This window comes from Macrobrachium nipponense, chromosome 9 (assembly GCF_015104395.2).
Source record: "Macrobrachium nipponense isolate FS-2020 chromosome 9, ASM1510439v2, whole genome shotgun sequence".
NCBI classification, from domain to species: domain Eukaryota; kingdom Metazoa; phylum Arthropoda; class Malacostraca; order Decapoda; family Palaemonidae; genus Macrobrachium; species Macrobrachium nipponense.
Window position 1 is genome coordinate 60603075 of NC_061110.1, and position 17329 is coordinate 60620403.

At 41.6% G+C, this 17329-nt stretch overlaps 1 protein-coding gene across 3 annotated transcripts in view; it reads left to right on the forward strand.

The window, feature by feature from the left end:
• The window catches only part of LOC135218244 (AP-3 complex subunit beta-2-like), a 694745-nt gene that overhangs the window by 655844 nt on the left and 21572 nt on the right, over nt 1-17329 (forward strand). For all 3 annotated transcript variants that reach the window (XM_064254405.1, XM_064254407.1, XM_064254406.1), the window contains one exon: nt 15614-15753. In XM_064254405.1, coding sequence (XP_064110475.1) covers nt 15614-15753 — 140 coding nt within the window. The remainder of the gene's footprint in view (nt 1-15613; nt 15754-17329) is intronic.

Consider the following 17329-nt stretch of genomic DNA (forward strand, 5'->3'; position numbering starts at 1 on the left):
TCCTTTCCAGTAGTGATACTCCAGCAATTCATCTCACCATCCTCATCTCAGTTCTCTCCAACAGTGTCCTCCTTCTCTTTCCTCTAAAGTGCCCAAGTTTCTGCCCCATATAATAGTATGGCTATCTAAATGGAACATTGGTAAAGCTGATTGGGCAAGACTCCAAGAATACAGCTCATAGATGACTTATAACTTTCCCTGTGCAGATGATGACTTTTTGAGTACAATTATATTTCTGGCTGGTCTTCAGTCATATTTATCTGCCGACCAATTCCCTTGTGGACTTACAAATGCCAGGGAACTTATAGAACTATGTGATTGGTTTTCACCAGATATTGCAGATGATAATGTGAGTATTACCATGTTGAATTTCAAAAAGCAAGAGCTCATTTTCGCATGGAAATAAAAAATTCACAAAGAAATACGGGCAATTTTCATATCTTCACAAAATTCGAAAACAACCCTGGCTTTAGTTTAGAAGGGAGTTACAAAAATAGCAGGCGAATTTACTACTTGTCACCCCCGAGTTATCAAGATCAGTGGTTTTGTGGTAGTGGACACCTGTTTAGGGGCAAATGACTTTGCTAATCCTTTTGCTAATTCTGCAAAGAAAAGTGATGATAGGCCGTATTCAGCTCAAGAAGGCTAATGGAACAGGTCGAAATTGATTTTAATACAACAAGGAATAAACAATAAATTACTTTTTAGTGAGAAAATTTAATAAATAATTGTAATGAGTCAGTTCCTGGACTGGATGATACAGTACTACATATTCAGTAATTAAGCATACCCCTGAAAATTTTTCATATTAAGCCTTAACAGAATTTACCAAGGACATATATTCCCTAAGGCTTAGGAGATGTTAAAATTACTGCCATTCGTGAAACCAGGGAAAGACCCATTCAAGACAGAAAATTTTCGTCCTGTTGCAAAGACATCATGTTTGTGTAAGATCATGGAAAAAATTGTGAACACACGTTTGATGTGATACTTGGAACATGGTAAGTGTGTTGCCTGCTCAGTGTTGTTTTAGAAGTATGCACTCAACTTGTAATCTTCAATAGGTGAAGCTTTTGCTAACAGTTGGGATCACATCACAGTTTTCTTTTATTAGGGTAGGCTTATAATACAACATGAAGCTATGGCATTCTGAGTGTTCTTTATGAATGTCACCTGAGAGGCAATTTGCCTCTTTTTATCAAGGCTTTTTGAAAAATAGGTTATTTCAGGTTCAGATCCAGGTTGGAGCAACAATGTCAGATGTATTCAACCAAGAAGGAGTGCCACAAGGAAGTGTTTTAAGTGTAACTTTGTTCGCCTTAGCAATCAATGGGGTATATATCCAAAATAATTCCCCCAGATATAACACACTATACCCTTTTTGTTAGTGATCTTTCGGTATCCTTTGCAGCAACAAGGATGGCAGTGGCTGAATGCCACCTTTAGCTATGCATTGATAATGTAAGTCACGTGCGCTGAGATGAATGGTTTTAGGCTTTTGTAAAACGGTAACCATGCATTTTTTCTGTATAAGAGGATTCCATCTCTTCATACACTGGCAGAGAATCCCATATGTTGATGAAACAAGGTGTCTTGGGTTAATTTTTGACGCACTACAACTGGAGGTCCTGTCTCTGTTAGAGAAGAGATCCCTCCAGTGAATTGTAGATCACTCCCCGGGGTTCTTCAGCCGCCTCTTTCTGGTGGCTTCAGGGAGATGGAGACCAGTCATCGACCTGTCCATCCTAAACACCTTTGTCCTCAAGACAGAGTTCAAGTTGGAGACCCCATGCTCTGTCCTGGTGGCCTTGAGGGAAGGGGACTACATGCTGTCCCTGGATCTCAAGGATGCATACTTTCAGATCCCAGTCCACCCCTCCAGCAGGAAGTACCTCTGCATAAGGTGGGAGGGAGTGTCATACCAGTTCAGGACCCTCTGCTTAGGTTTGTCCACGGCACTGCAGGTCTTCCCTCGTGTCCGCTTGAGCCCACAAGAAGGGGATGCTCCTTCTACAGTACCTGGACAGTTGGCTACTCCTTTCCTCCTCAAGGGATCTCTTGAAAGAGCAGAGGAACGAACTCCTGAGCCTCTGCAGTCGTCTAGGCATCGTCCTAAACTGGAAGAAGTCACACCGGGAGCCCACCACCAGGGTGGTGTACTTGGGGATGGATCTGGACACGGTAAGAGCCAGGGCCTTCCCGTTGGAGGAACACTTATCCAACTTGCGAGAGGTAGCAAACCCCTTCCTGGCAAGTGCTCCCCTCCCGGTGAGAGAGTAGCAGAGACTCATAGGCCACCTCGTCTCCCTGGAGAAACTGGTTCCTCAGGGCAGGCTGAAGCTGAGGTCCGTCCAATGGAATTTGAAGGATGGATGGGCCTCGGTCGAGAACCCATGGGAACTGGTAGCCCCCTCTCAAACCAAGATAGAAACCCTGTGCTGGTGGCTAGAAGAGTTGAACCTCCGTCAGGGGGTCCTGCTGTCGGATGCCCCTCCGGAGATGCTCCTATTCATGGACGCGTTGAAGGAGGGCTGGGGAACCCACCTACAGTCAGAGATTAAGGGGGGGGGGGGGTACAGGGTCAGAACGGGAGCGCAAACTCCACATCAACAGCCTAGAGGTCCTAGCCATTCACAAAGTGCTCCAAACCTTCAGAACCAGATTTAAGACAAATGGGTAGTGGTCATGTGCGACAATGCCACCGTAGTTGCATATATTAAGAAACAGGGAGGTCTGAAGTCACGACACCTGTGCACTCTAGCAGAAGCCATCCTAGAGTGGGCGGAGAGCGTCGGAATCTCTCTGACAGCAAGGTTCATTCCGGGAAAAAGAAACGTGATCGCTGACGGGCTCAGCAGACACGGCCAGGTCCTAGGGGCGGAGTGTTCCCTGCACCCGGTAGTGGCAGCCGAATTGATTGGGATGTGGGGCTCCCCTTCCATGGACTTGTTTGCGACGAGCTTGAACCACAAGCTTCCTGTTTTCCTTCTGCCAGATAGTCTAAGGTTATTTACAAATTCCCCACCATTATCAGTCAACAAAATCTTAGGTACTACTACTGCCGTTTTATGATTTAGTGGGAAAGTTTTCACTACCCTTGTCAGTTCATGAATTACTACCAACAAATATCTGTAGCCATACCCTGATTCACAGAAATTCCCCAAAATATCAATATGTACTCAGTAAAGGTTTACTTGGTATTGTATATGACCGTAATTTACACAAAATTTTCCACATCTGCCCAGGTATACTTCCAAATATATTTATTACACATATTATACGTCTTTTCCACCCCGAAATGTGGACTACCAAACTTGCAATGTACTGTATCTAAGACCACTGGGATTAGGGCTTTCGGAATTATGTGTTATATTCCCTTTACTTTCACTTGTCCGTAATTTATATTTAATTTTCTTAACCAACAGATTACCTTCTAATTCTAAACCTAAAAAAGGCAACTTATAACCTTTCCTGACTAATTCACCTCTAAGGAACATTTTTGTGCCTGCCAATATTTCATCCTCATGGTGCCTTTGCTCTATGAGACTCATATCCCACTGTATAAAATCACCAGTAACCACCCCAACTTGAAGTCCTTTCGTATCGTAAAAACTACTAAGAGCATCTGCTACCAAGTTGTCTGCCCTCTAAGTATTTGAGCTTTGCATCAAAATCTCTGATTATTAGGAACCATCGAGCTCTGGGTTATTAAAAAGATTTAATGATGGCTTGTGGTCTGTAAGAACTTCTGCTTTATTCCCCATTAACAACATCTTGAAACAAACCAAGCTTGATACTGCAGCAAAGGCTGCCTTGTTTACTGTAGCCATTAACCTTTCATTGCTACGCTTTGTTTTAAATTTCCGGCTATAATAACCTATTGGATAGAATTTCCCTTCAAATTTCTGCATAAGGCAGGCACCTATACCCTCCTGACTGGCATCAGTCACTAATGTGAAAGGTACACTGAAATCCGGAAATTTCAGGACCGTGGGATTCATTAATGCATCCTTAATTTTCTAAAAAGCTACCTATTGCGGCTCCCCCAAAAATATTGAATATCCTCTCGCAACACATCTGTTAAGGCGGCCATACACGTGCGTGACTGGCATGGGGTTTGTCCTGCTGGGAGTAGCCCGCACTCCAGTCCACTTGGTGCTTTCATCTTTTGGCAAAGAACATTTTAAAAATGTTAATTTTAATTGAGTAACTTACCCAGTCAGTGTATATCTACGAGTTTCACACGACCGGCTGTTAAAATTTTGAAATTTGCAGGTCACACCAGTTTTCTGTTTTGGGTAGGTAAAAATGCCCCTCCTACTTTTTGGGAAAGAGAGGAACAACTTTGCAAAGAGCTCAGTTTGTTTCTGCCGGCTAATGGCTACACACAGATCATCTATTTCCCCAGGCTATGATTCTGGGTATTGCTTTGGACTTGCAGAAGAAGAGTGTTCAAGATTTAAACTATTCTCTTGTATATGGTTATATTGTGTGATAACCATTGAGTCAACTACTAAACTTATGAAGCATGGTTCAGTAAATCAGAGAAAGATTTACTGAACAGTACTTACAGTAAGTTTCAATGAATAATGTGTTTATATGTATATATATATATATATATATATATATATATATATATATATATATATATATATATATACATATATATATATATATATACTATATATATATCTATATATATATATATATATATATATATTTCTGGGCTTGACCTGTGTCGGCCTGTGAAATGGTTCCTTTGATACTATTTCTGAAGAATAAATATTGCTATTCATCCTAGAGAAAAAAGAAACTATATAATGCCAAGATAAATGGCTCGCTCACTTCTTATAGAAGTGTCGGTATAGTAAGGAGCGAGTGGAATCACTACCAGAGGTCCCTTGCCATTTAGCTTCTTCCTTCGACAAAACCCCGAACTACGGAGGAGCCGTGCTACGCTCCCGGTCTACTACTACCGTGAGCGCCTCCGACGCCTGAGACGCCATTCCTTTCGATAGCGCGCGTTACACCAAACGTTAAAATTTTTTCGGTGCTGTGTTTCGCTCTATTTTGGATTATCTTTTATTTTCAAGATGTCTTCAACTTCTGCTTCTAAGTTAAGTACTGTTTGGGGTTACTGATCTCATTTTATGATGATCTTCGTGTTTATACATATTCGGAGCTTTATCGGCCGGTATGCCCCTCGACCGCATGGCGGTACGGGTTATCTCTTTTGGTCTTCCATACCGTTAGAGATTTCCCTTTTTTCTCAGTACTTTAGATATGGTTACTTATACATAGTCTCTATATCTTTATGCAGTTATTTTTTTGTTTTAGTTAGGCCTCCACGGGGCACGCTCTGACCGCACGTTTCGGACCTTAGTCTAGCTACGCCTTACATTGTTAGGAGTTTTATCAGTCACGATTGAGAGTCATATCTTAATTATTCTGATGTTCTCTCTTTCCTTCTCTAGTTCCTGATTACCTTTAATAATATTATAGGTACTAGGTTGGGGCTAACATACACCATGCTTCGGTATGGCGATTAGCTTCCCTGTTATCATTTATTTTACCGTTAAGTTAGGCTTTCATACCCCAATTGTCGATTGGTGATTAGCCTGCCCCCCGTTTTCTTGAACTAGAGGTTAAATTAGGCTAACATACCCCTTTCTTCGGATCGGCGATTAACCTAATTTTCTGTTTGCTTAGCTTCGTGTTCCCCGTGTTAGTCTAGCTTTAAGATATCGCTTTAATTTTATTTGATTGATTATTATAAGTAATCCTATTTATATCAGTGATATTGATGTTGTTCCGACGGTTCTTCCCCACCACCTCGTATCTTTCACCTGGCTGGGAAGACCACCGGTTGATCACAGTGAGCCACCCGGTTACGTGGTCCCCCTCTCGTCCCCCCCTCGTCCCCCATTCCCCCCTCCATACATTGCCATCCACGTCGATGGGTGATGACTCGTTTCTCACAGCTAGCGTCCGAGTCTGCATGAGAGGGGGTGACTCACGGACTGGTGGGGATCTCCCCTCCCCTACTGGTATTCTCACTCGTCACGTGCCTCGGGGGTGGGGGCGGACCTCCTCCCCCCTTCTTCTCCATCCTTAACTGGCCGCTCAGGGGGAGGGCTCCCCTACCCCACATTTTTCCCTACTCTTTCCCCCTCAGTTCAGTCCGGCAGGTGTCTATCCGCCGCTACCGAAACATAGAGAGGGGGGGAGGGAACCACTGGGTTTCCTATCCACTTAGGATAGTTCACACGAGCACTTACTGATATAATGGGTTTTTATTTTGTTTTATTTTGTGTTATTTAATGTTTAGAATCTTTTGCGTTACTCCGGGGTTTTTTTATTTCGGCCTCGTACTATCCCTTGCTTCGTTAGAAGTTCGACATTGCTCACTCAATATTAATTAACTCCGGGCCCTACGGAGTCTATTTTTAGTCATATGACAAGTGAGCTTAGGCGGAGGCAGAGACTTTCTTCCCCCCTCGTAACTTTTCTACGTAATATTCATACGTAGATCTCTATCCGTCGGTCCTACTCCGGCACCCACGGATAGTTTGCATATTATTCCACCGGAGGTTGTCATTGGTACTCATGTATCCTTTGACTTACAGATGTTGTGCCAGGAGATTGGGTGCAGTGCCATCCTCCAAGACCCGTGCGGCCATATAGTATGCCGTTCTCATGCAGGATGTGCAGTGAAAGTGGAGGATTTTATCGTTTGGCATCATGAAGCTTGCCAAACCTGCTACTGCTAGTAGCAGATGCCTCACTAGTAGTAAGTTTCTTAGCACTTTCTTCATTCATTCGTCACCTGGAATACTTGTTGTTATATTATACCTTTCACATATGAGACACATATTCATATAATCTCAACACAACAGACATTCCTCCCCTATCCTCTCCCTAACTCTAGACCCTTTTTTACAGGGTTCTGATGAAGAAAAGAAGAAAGCTTTGTCGACTCTCAAAGCTTGGGTAGGGGGTTTTGGCCGGAATTCGAAGGGCCGCCCTACATTCTTACCCAGGATATGGCGGACCTAATATTCCCAGGAGCCAAGAAAGGATCAGTGGTGGACCCGATAGCGGCCGCCCCTTTGCTGGCCGACCTTCAAGTCATGATCTCCCTACAGGAGGGGGATTTCCCAGAGGACGTTGCAGGAGACGTTGCGGCAATGAACCTCGACGTTGAACCCATGGCTATTGACTCCATGGGTACAGGTAAGTGTAGTAGGGGCAGCTTCTGTGGGTTCTCAGGGCCCTTTCCTGAATTCCCTTTCTCCATCACCTTCTACTGATCCTTCTACTTCCACTTCTTTCCGGGGCTTCACTGAAGACCAGCGGTCTGTCCGTCCTAAGGCTACTTCAGTGATCCCCAAGGCTAAGATGACCGAGGAGAAACTTAAAAAGTCTCTCCCCAAGAAATCGGTCATCCTGACAGACACTGTAACTCCGGCTCACCACCCCGGATCAGTTAGGTCAAGGGAGGCCTCTTCCTCTGCGTCGAGGTCCCCCAAACATAGATCACGTAAGGATCGGGCTTAAGTCCCTCTTTTTGATCCCGAATCCTTTTCGGCTAACATTCTGGAGCAGGTGGGAGTGATCGTAGGGGCCTTAGTTGACAACAAGATCGGCTCGGTGCTCTCCCAGCTCTCCAGTTCTGTTACGTCTTCCGGCCAGTCGATCCAATCGCTGGCGGAACGGCTGGCCGCTCAGGAGAATGCCATCGCCGGATCCAAACCTCGATTGCGGCAGGTTTCCCTCTATCTGTGCCACCTTCTCCTCTTCCAATGCCAGATTCCAGCCAACTGCCGGAATTCAAGGCGGCCAACCCTTGAAGGATCGCTTCGTATGCCCCGTTTGTCAATGGAATGTTGACAATCGAAGGCATAGGAACTCAAGAAGGCGTGAGGACTTCGAGTTCCTCCCCAGAGACCTTCAACCACCATTCATTGGCTAACGTCCGACTAACGGAAGCAGCGATGATGAGAGAGGACAAGGTTCCCAAGGAAACAGTGATCCTTCCGAGGGAACAGGCACAGCAGACTCTAATGAGAAGTCTGGAAGAATGGGGGTGTGAAAACACCCGCATCACAGCCTTTAGGAGTCCTTTCACCATTTTTACTCCGGTGGAAGGGACTCCGCTACCACTGACCCTTAAGGTAGTGGAAGCAACCTTTCAGGCCGCCCTGAAAGACGAGCCCCTGCCTCAACTACGAGAGACGGAACCCACCTCTCTCTTAGTCCCAGGCTCCGAGACGTACTTCGAGGGGGCAGTTCCTACTTTCTCAGTAGGAAAACTAAAGGCGGACTGTGCCACCTCTCTCTTTAGTGAGAGACTCCCCAGGTTGTCGGACTCTCTCATCCAGATGGAGTACGACGCCCGGACTAGCTCGCGAGATCCCTTTCCTCCATGACTATGGCGGAGATGACGGCTCTTGTATACCAACAAGAGCCGTTATTTAAAGTTTTGGCTAAAGGTCTGCTGCACACCATGCAGTGTGACATTTACGACTTCCTCATAGCCAGGAGAAATTGTAGGAAGCACGTTCTGGCGGAAGCTACTATCCGCCATGAACCGAGTAAACTGATTGCTTCCTCAATTTGGGGAACGGACCTTTTTCCAGCACCAGTAGTAGCAGAAGTCCTTCATGAGGCTTCTAAGGTTAACCAGTGCCTCAAAGTCAGGTGGGGACTGGTAGCAAAGCGGAGGCAGGAATCTTCTGGTCCTAACCCAAGGAACAAGAAGAAACCAAGGAAGTTCTCTCCCTTCCAGCCTACTCAACAAACGTTGGTTCAGGCAGTCCCAGCATCACAAGGGCAACCATTGTTGAAGGGTCAACAACAATACCTTGTTCTGACCCCTCAGTCCCAGCAACCCCAACCCTCTACTTCCTTTGTTTTGCTGTTCTCGCCAGCCTACAATTCCAACTATGAAAGCCAGAACTTTCAGGCTTTCAATAGGTTTGCGAGAGGCAGCAGAGCAAGAGGTGCCTCTCGATTCAGAGGATTCCGGCAGGGCTGCTAACAGAGGAAGAGGTTTATCCGAGGTTAGCGACGATGGTTGCCGACCCCTCTCAAACCAGCAGAGAGAGTCCAACGGTAAAGGAGGGAGGCTGTACCTCTTCCGCCAGCGGTGGGGTTCAGCCCTTGGGCTCAAAGTATAGTAACAAAGGGACTAGGTTGGAGTTGGCTAGAGGGCCCTCCTCCAACCAACAGATTCTATCAAGCAACCAACAACGGAATTGGTAGAGTATACCCAAGACCTCCTTCTCAAAGGAGTAGTCTCAAGAGTCAACAATTTAAAATTTCAAGGACGCTTGTTCAGCGTGCCAAAGAAAGACTCGGTAAACCGAAGAATCATCTTAGACTTGTCCATCTGAACTTATTCATTGATTGTGACAAGTTCAGGATGCTGACCGTTTCGCAGGTACGGACCTTACTTCCCCGTGGGGCCGTCACAACCTCTATAGATCTTACAGATGCCTACTATCATGTTCCCATAGCCAGACACTTCCGTCCATTCCTAGGCTTCAAACTAGGCAACAGATCCTACTCCTTCAAGGTAATGCCATTCGGGCTCACATAGCCCCAGGATCTTCACCAAATTGGCGGAAGCAGTAGTGCAAGAGCTAAGGAAACAGGGAATAATGTTAGTGGCTTATCTGGACGATTGGCTTATTTGGGCAAAAGACCCCAAAGAATGCAAAGAACCAAACGGTCAGAGTGATCAAATTCCTGGAACATTTAGGGGTTTTCAAATAAACAAAACCAAGTCCAGACTAACACCGGAATCTCGATTCCAGTGGTTAGGCCTTCAGTGGGACTTACAATCGCACACTCTATCAATTCCGTCGTTGAAAAGGAAAGAAATTGCAAGAGCTACAAAACAATTTCTCAAACGACACAACAAACATCCAGGAGGTGCCAGGAGAGGATCCTGGCTCACTCCAGTTTGCATCAGTCACAGACGTTCTGCTCAGAGCCAAACTCAAAGATATAAACAGAGTATGGCACTCAAGAGCGAATTGCAGATCACGGGACAAACTAGCCTCTATCCCAGCGATCTTACGGAAACGTCTCCGCCCCTGGACGAAGACAAAGAACCTTTCAAAAGCAATTCCTCTACAGTTTCCCCCTCCATCATTAGTGATCCACACAGACGCCTCACTAACTAGGAGTGGGGAGGATACTCCCAGTACGAAAAAGTTCAAGGAACTTGGTCGTTAATATTCCGCCAGCTACATATCAATGTACTGGAGGCCATGGCAGTATTCCTCACACTGAAACGGCTCCGTCCGCCCAAGAACTCTCATTTCAAATTAGTTCTGGACAGTGCAGTAGTAGTACACTGCATCAACAGGGGCGGATCCAAGTCAAGCCACTTGAACCATGTCATGATAGCCATCTTTTCTCTGGCAAGCAAAAACAAATGGCACCTGTCAGCCACTCACCTGGCAGGAGTCAAGAACGTAGTAGCAGACGCTCTATAGCGCTCCGCTCCGTTGGAATCGGAGTGGACACTGGACAGGAGTTCATTCAATTGGATCAGTCTACAAGTCCCCGGACTCCAAGTAGACCTCTTCGCCATGGAGTCAAACCACAAACTCCCTTGTTACGTGGCACCCAACCTCGATCCTCTAGCATACGCTACGGATGCAATGATCCTCGATTGGAACGAATGGAAGAATATTTACCTCTTCCCTCCAGTGAACCTTCTCATGAAAGTTTTAGACAAACTCAGGACATTCAAAGGCCAAGTAGCTCTAGTAGCTCCCAACTGGCCCAAGAGCAATTGGTTCCCTCTACTCCTAGAGTTGAGACTCCGACCACATACGGATTCCCCAACCCCAAACTAACCCACTTAGTGCAAACTCAGACTGTGTCCGCTTCCTCAAGAATTCAGAAAACCCTAACTTTATGGATTTTCTGAAATTCGCAGCCATGAGGAATGCAGAAATTGATCCCCAAAATATTTCATTCTTGGAATCAGATAAAAGAGAATCTACTCTCCGACAATATGATTCATCTGTCAAGAAACTAGCAGAGTTCCTTAAGTTGTCAAATTCTCAAGTCATGACAACGAACCTAGCCATAACTTTCTTCAGATCATTGTTTGAGAAAGGCTTAGCAGCAAGCACTATCACTACGACCAAATCAGCTCTTAAAAAGATCTTCCAATTTGGTTTTAGCATAGACCTTACGGATTCGTACTTTACGTCCATACCAAAAGCTTGTGCTAGATTAAGACCATCAACGAGACCTAAATCAGTCTCTTGGTTCTTAAATGATGTCCTCAAACTGGCCTCGGACATTAACAATGACTCTTGCAATTATATATCCCTCCTGAGGAAAACCCTATTCTTATTAAGTTTAGCCTCCGGAGCTAGAATATCAGAACTGTCAGCTTTATCAAGGGAACCAGGCCACATTGAGTTCCTCCCCTCAGGGGAAGTCCTCTTATCCCCCAGATCGCCATTTTCTAGCCAAAATGAAGACCCACAGGACAGATGGTCCTCGTGGAAAATCCTACCACTACCTCAAGACATTTCCCTTTGTCCTGTCAACTCATTAAGAGCCTACCTAAGCAGAACAACTCTGAAATCTTCAGGCCCATTGTTCATTAGGAAAGAAGGTGGTACATTATCCCTAAAAGGGATCAGGCAACAAATTTTATACTTCATTAAACAGGCCAATCCAGAGTCCTTTCCTCGGGCCCACGATGTTAGGGCGGTGGCCACATCTATTAATTATTTCCAACACATGAATTTTGACGATCTTAAGAAGTATACAGGCTGGAAATCTCCGACAGTTTTCAAACGGCACTACCTAAAACCTTAGAAGCCCTCAAATTTCCAGCAGTGGCAGCTGGAAACACAGTTTCTCCTGATTCTTAATTTTTACTATAACTTTTCTTGTAGCCTTCCCTTCTACCTGCCCCATTGCACCCTTACTTAGTTTAGTCGCCTCCATGTATTGGGTTACCTTGAGTTTGCTTTTGTTCATCATTCTAATTGGATTCAGTTCCATTCTTTTGTATATATCAACTTATATCCTGTCTTTGCCTAACCTGTATTGTTATTGTTTGTTGTTAGGCTAACTAATTTTAAGTGATAACCCGTGTTTTAGGGTCCTTATACTTCCCTTAGGGTAAGACTGTAATTTTAGTTGATTATTATACTATTAACCTTACAAGTGTTTAACTTTTACTTCTAATTTATCTGTACTGTTCCTCAAGCTTGGTGTTTGGCATTCTCTGGTACTATTTCACAGGCCGACACAGGTCAAGCCCAGAAAGGGATTTTGACGAAGGAAAAATCTATTTCTGGGCAACGGCCTGTGTCGCCCTGTGAAAACCCCACCCTGTAGTTAGATTATCCTCACCCAGCTTACCCCAAGCTTGGAGGCTATCTTCAGGAATGACATCTCAGGCGTCGGAGGCGCTCACGGTAGTAGTAGACCGGGAGCTGTAGCACGGCTCCTCTGTAGTTCGGGGTTTTGTCGAAGGAAGAAGCTAAATGGCAAGGGACCTCTGGTAGTGATTCCACTCGCTCCTTACTATACCGACACTTCTATAAGAAGTGAGCGAGCCATTTATCTTGGCATTATATTGTTTCTTTTTTCTCTAGGATGAATAGCAATATTTATTCTTCAGAAATAGTATCAAAGGAACCATTTCACAGGGCGACACAGGTCGTTGCCCAGAAATAGATTTTTCCTTCATCAAAATCCCCAACCCTTATATATATATATATATACTATATATATATATATATATATATGATATATATATATATATATATATATATATATATATATATATATATATATAATAATATATATATATATATATATATATTATATATATATATAATCTTAATTGATAATAATAGATCAATATTAGAGTTTATTCTGTAAGTAAAATAAGGTTTTATTGAAATTTTGCTGTTTTTTCATTAAAAGATATGTATACTGAGAGAGAGTGAGTTTTGTGATTTTGTGGTATTTCAATTTAGCATTTTATCGATGTTTTGCTGTGCACATTAATATTAGTTTTTGAAAATTAGTAAATCATTTTTTTATCATAAAAAAATATTTAGTCATGAAAATAAATTGAAAATACAGTTAGTGAATATTGCTCAATGAAAAAATTTGCTAATTAAATTTCCGCGATATACTGTTTGGAGATAAGTTCAACAGAAAAACAGTAATTTACTGAATCAGCTAGTGCTGATTCGACTAAGTGAGGACCTGCTGTACATTCAGACAGCACGACTGCACTGTCACATACAAAGTAACAAGGGGAAATTCGCTCTTTCTCCCTGTACGAGGCAGTGAGGGATCTCCTTTTCTGGGCAAATCAGAATGACACTAGAATAGGTAGCGACCTGCTTCATCCAAGGGAAGCTCATGTCCTGGCAGACGAATTAAGCCGTCGAAAACAAGTCCTTTCAACAGAATGGACCCTAGATCCTCTGGTCTGCTTGGAACTATGGGAACTTTGGGGAAGACCGACAGTTGATCTGTTTTCCTCCCCATGGAATCATTGGCTCCCCCTATTCTGTTTGCCAGTGCCAGATCTGCTTGGGCATTGGATGCAATACTCCTTGACTGGTTGAACAAAGAACTGTACACCTTTCCCCCCATTCAATTTGATCAAACAGGTGATCAACAAATTTCAGACACCAAAATATTGTGATGATTTTTATACCCCCTGTAAGTGGGATTTTCCGAGACTGCTTCCACAAAAAACTCAACTACTCTAACAACCACACTTCTGACACTTTCAAAAGGCCATTCGTCTCTGGCCCTGACAGGCTTCAAAATGTCAGGAGATTGCTTAGAAAGCAGGGATTTTCAAAGGCAACTTCAGAAGCTACTACGAAATGTAGAAGACAATCTTCGAATGTTTACCAAAACAAGCGGAGGATCTTTAGAGCCTGGTGCAGGACTCACAATATCATAAGTATAGTATCGCTACTGATCAAAGAAACAGTGCCATTAGTAAACATGCTAGAGAATGGTTTTATCCAATCCAGTGGTCTAAAGCAATAATCTTGTTCAGAAACAATAATTTAACAGCATGTATTCAATATAGTAAAAGCAATAACTTTATTGGCAGTATAGGTTTATTCAAGACAGACCTGCTCTTTCTACTTATCTTGAAAAGTAATCTTGAAAAGTAGTACAAATTATATAATGTATTGACTCGGGTATTTACCTAATTAACTATTTAGTCTCATTAGACTGTTAACCTTTTTTAGATGAACTGTGTACTAGACAACTTGTTTTATATCATCCTGTAAAAGTTATAAACACCTTTAACCATTTTTACTTATTTGTGTTTTATATAAGTCTTGAAGTCAAATGTAAATATATGTCCGGTATGTTTTTCTTGAACTGATTAGTCAATAAAGTTCCCTGGAAGAGGCCTGATGGAAGGCAAAACTTTTGGAACAAATTAAGGGCTCTTATTTCCTTTTTCCTCTCCGGTTTCTCCTTTGTTTTCATTGTGGAGTACATGTCTACATACTGCTGTATTTTATTATATTGGTCTATTATAATAGTAATATGTATAAAAAAAACTCCCGACGTTTTTAATCGTTTACCAGATGTAAACATATCTCAGTTCACCCCTCTGCCTCTCTTAATGAAATATGAATTAGTGTCATTAAAATAAAAATATGAAACTAAAACTCCAGGAAGTTCACGAAGCCATCGAATGAGCACGTGCATACATATGTCATATGTACGTTATAATTTTTTTATTTGCTTTGACGTAGTCTCCATGACGACCTGCTATTGGCTGGAAGGGTTGAAAGTAGCCAGTCACACACCAGAGCACCAGCTTTCCTGGTTGCTGATTGGCTTGTCGCACGACACTGTTGGCTAGGAGGTTCGAAGTAGCCAATCACACAGCAGGGTACCAGCTTTGCTAGTTGCCTCTTGACTTGTGGCTCCAATGCTTTGTGAGGGAGTTTCCTCTCTTGCTTTTAATTTTCTGTAAAAGAAAACTATTGAGATGGCTTTGTATGTCCATCCACACTTTTTCTGTCCACCCTCAGATCTTTAAAACTACTGAGGCTAGGGGGCTGCAAAGTAGTCTGTTGATCATGCAGCCTCCAATCATCAAACATACTAAATTGCAACCCTTTAACCTCAGTAGTTATTATTTTATTTAAGGTTAAGGTTAGCCATAAATTGTGCGTTTGGCAGCGCTTTCTGGAGACGTTGCCGGCACACTTCCTTCATTTGACTGCATCTGGGGAGCAACTGAGCTCTTAAGAGTTACATACAGCTGAAAGCAAATCCAAATTTGTTAAGTGTAATCATCTTAGGCCACAGATGTTTTGTGAGCAATTGTGATTTTTCAAATGATTATTTTTTTTTTTTTTTTTTTTACTATTACTGTTCTGCATAGTCATATGATAAAATTTTCTGTTTTTTGTGTTTATTGTTACATATTGTATTTTACTTCAAAGTAAGATTAGTACTGTTTTTTTTTTTTTTTTTAATCTTAAGTACAAGTGAGGATTGATATTGCCGAAACTTTGAATTTGGTTCCATATTGTCATATTCTTCTGTTCACAATTGCTTTCAGGGAAAGTTACGGGGGATGAATGAGCTGAGTGAAACTCTTAAACTTCCTAGTAATGTCAGCAAGGCCAAGGATATAATAAGTAGAGTTTATGAAACTGCAAATCTACTCCAAGTACAGTCTACTGATGATAACATATTAAAGTAAGTAATTAATTCTGTTCTAGAGCCAAAGTATGTCAAGGATTGAATTTCAACAGAGCTTGAAATCATTGCATGTTGCCATATAGGTATATTATTTAGTGATTTTTAGTGTGAGAGATTATTGCCCACACACTATTTTCAATTACTTTACCAGAACACACTGAAACAATTGCTGATGAAAACAGGGTATTATTAGCATTCATTCATCATTTAATTTTGGTCCAAGGTGCAAGATATTTTAACAGTTTTCTTGTGTAAGTGTAAAACAAAGACAGGCGAGAAATTCAGTGTATCATTATATTATAGTGAAGAATCTTAAATGTCTTGACATGTTTGCTTACTTGTGCAATGACTTCAAGTACATGAAATTGAGAAGAAAATCAGCTAATTTCAATCTCCTACCAAGGTTTATATTGTCATTTTTAAATCATGGTCCATTTTACCTTTACTGTACTTGGAAATTAATTGCACAAACCATTTTATACCTAATACTTTTCACCACCTGTCCATAATTGTGTTAACACTATTCAAAACTGTGTGAATATTGTCAAAAATGGCTGGAAATTGTAGAATTTGTAAATATACAAGAAGCAAGTTGTGTAACGATTTTAGTATGTATATAAAAATGTATTATCCAACTATAATGTGCATTACATCTGTCTGTCTGTCTGTCATTCAATCACGGCTAAACGGCTGGTCCAATGGGCATGAAACTTGGCAGGGTTATAGTGCAGACCCCAAAGATGGTTTATAATGGGTTTCATACCCCCCCCCCATGGGCGTTATGTCTCCGTCCCTTTCGAGAGACGGGTGGAAAACCGTAACCAAAAATTCAAGCAAAACACTATCCTGCACAGCAACCATCAAAGCGACTCCTGGTGTTAAAATAGACAATCTTACTATAATGGGTGTTATGTCTGCTAGTCATAGTAATTGCACAAGCCATTTTATACCTAACACTTTTCACCAGTTGTCCATAAAATTCTGCTAAATTTGTTCAAAATTGTTATAAGCGTAAGTGCTGTATCATATCCCTTCCCGCCGTTTCCCTTCTTCCCTATATAATATTATAATAATATATAATATATATATAAATATATATTATATATAATATATAAATATAACTAATATTATATATATAGTAATAGTATAGTATATTATATATGGTAATAAAATATATATATGTAAATATATAATATATTATTATTAAATAATCATTTATTAATATTTATTAATTATAATTTATGTTATTAAAAATATTTTTTTATAATTATTATAATAATATATGACCTCAATCCCCTCCACTGTATTTATATATAAATACTAAACTAAGTTAACTAATTATTAATTACTAATGTAATTATATAAATTTATTCTTATATAATAAATAAAATTCCTCAATAATATCACCCTGTTTTCCCTCACTATGACTATTAGTTCATTATATATTTTTTATGAATATTTGTATAAAATTACATTAATAGATATATATTAATAACTTGTAATAACTTATTTATATAATTTTATGTATGTAATTATTCGTATGTATGTATATATGTATATAAACATATTTAAA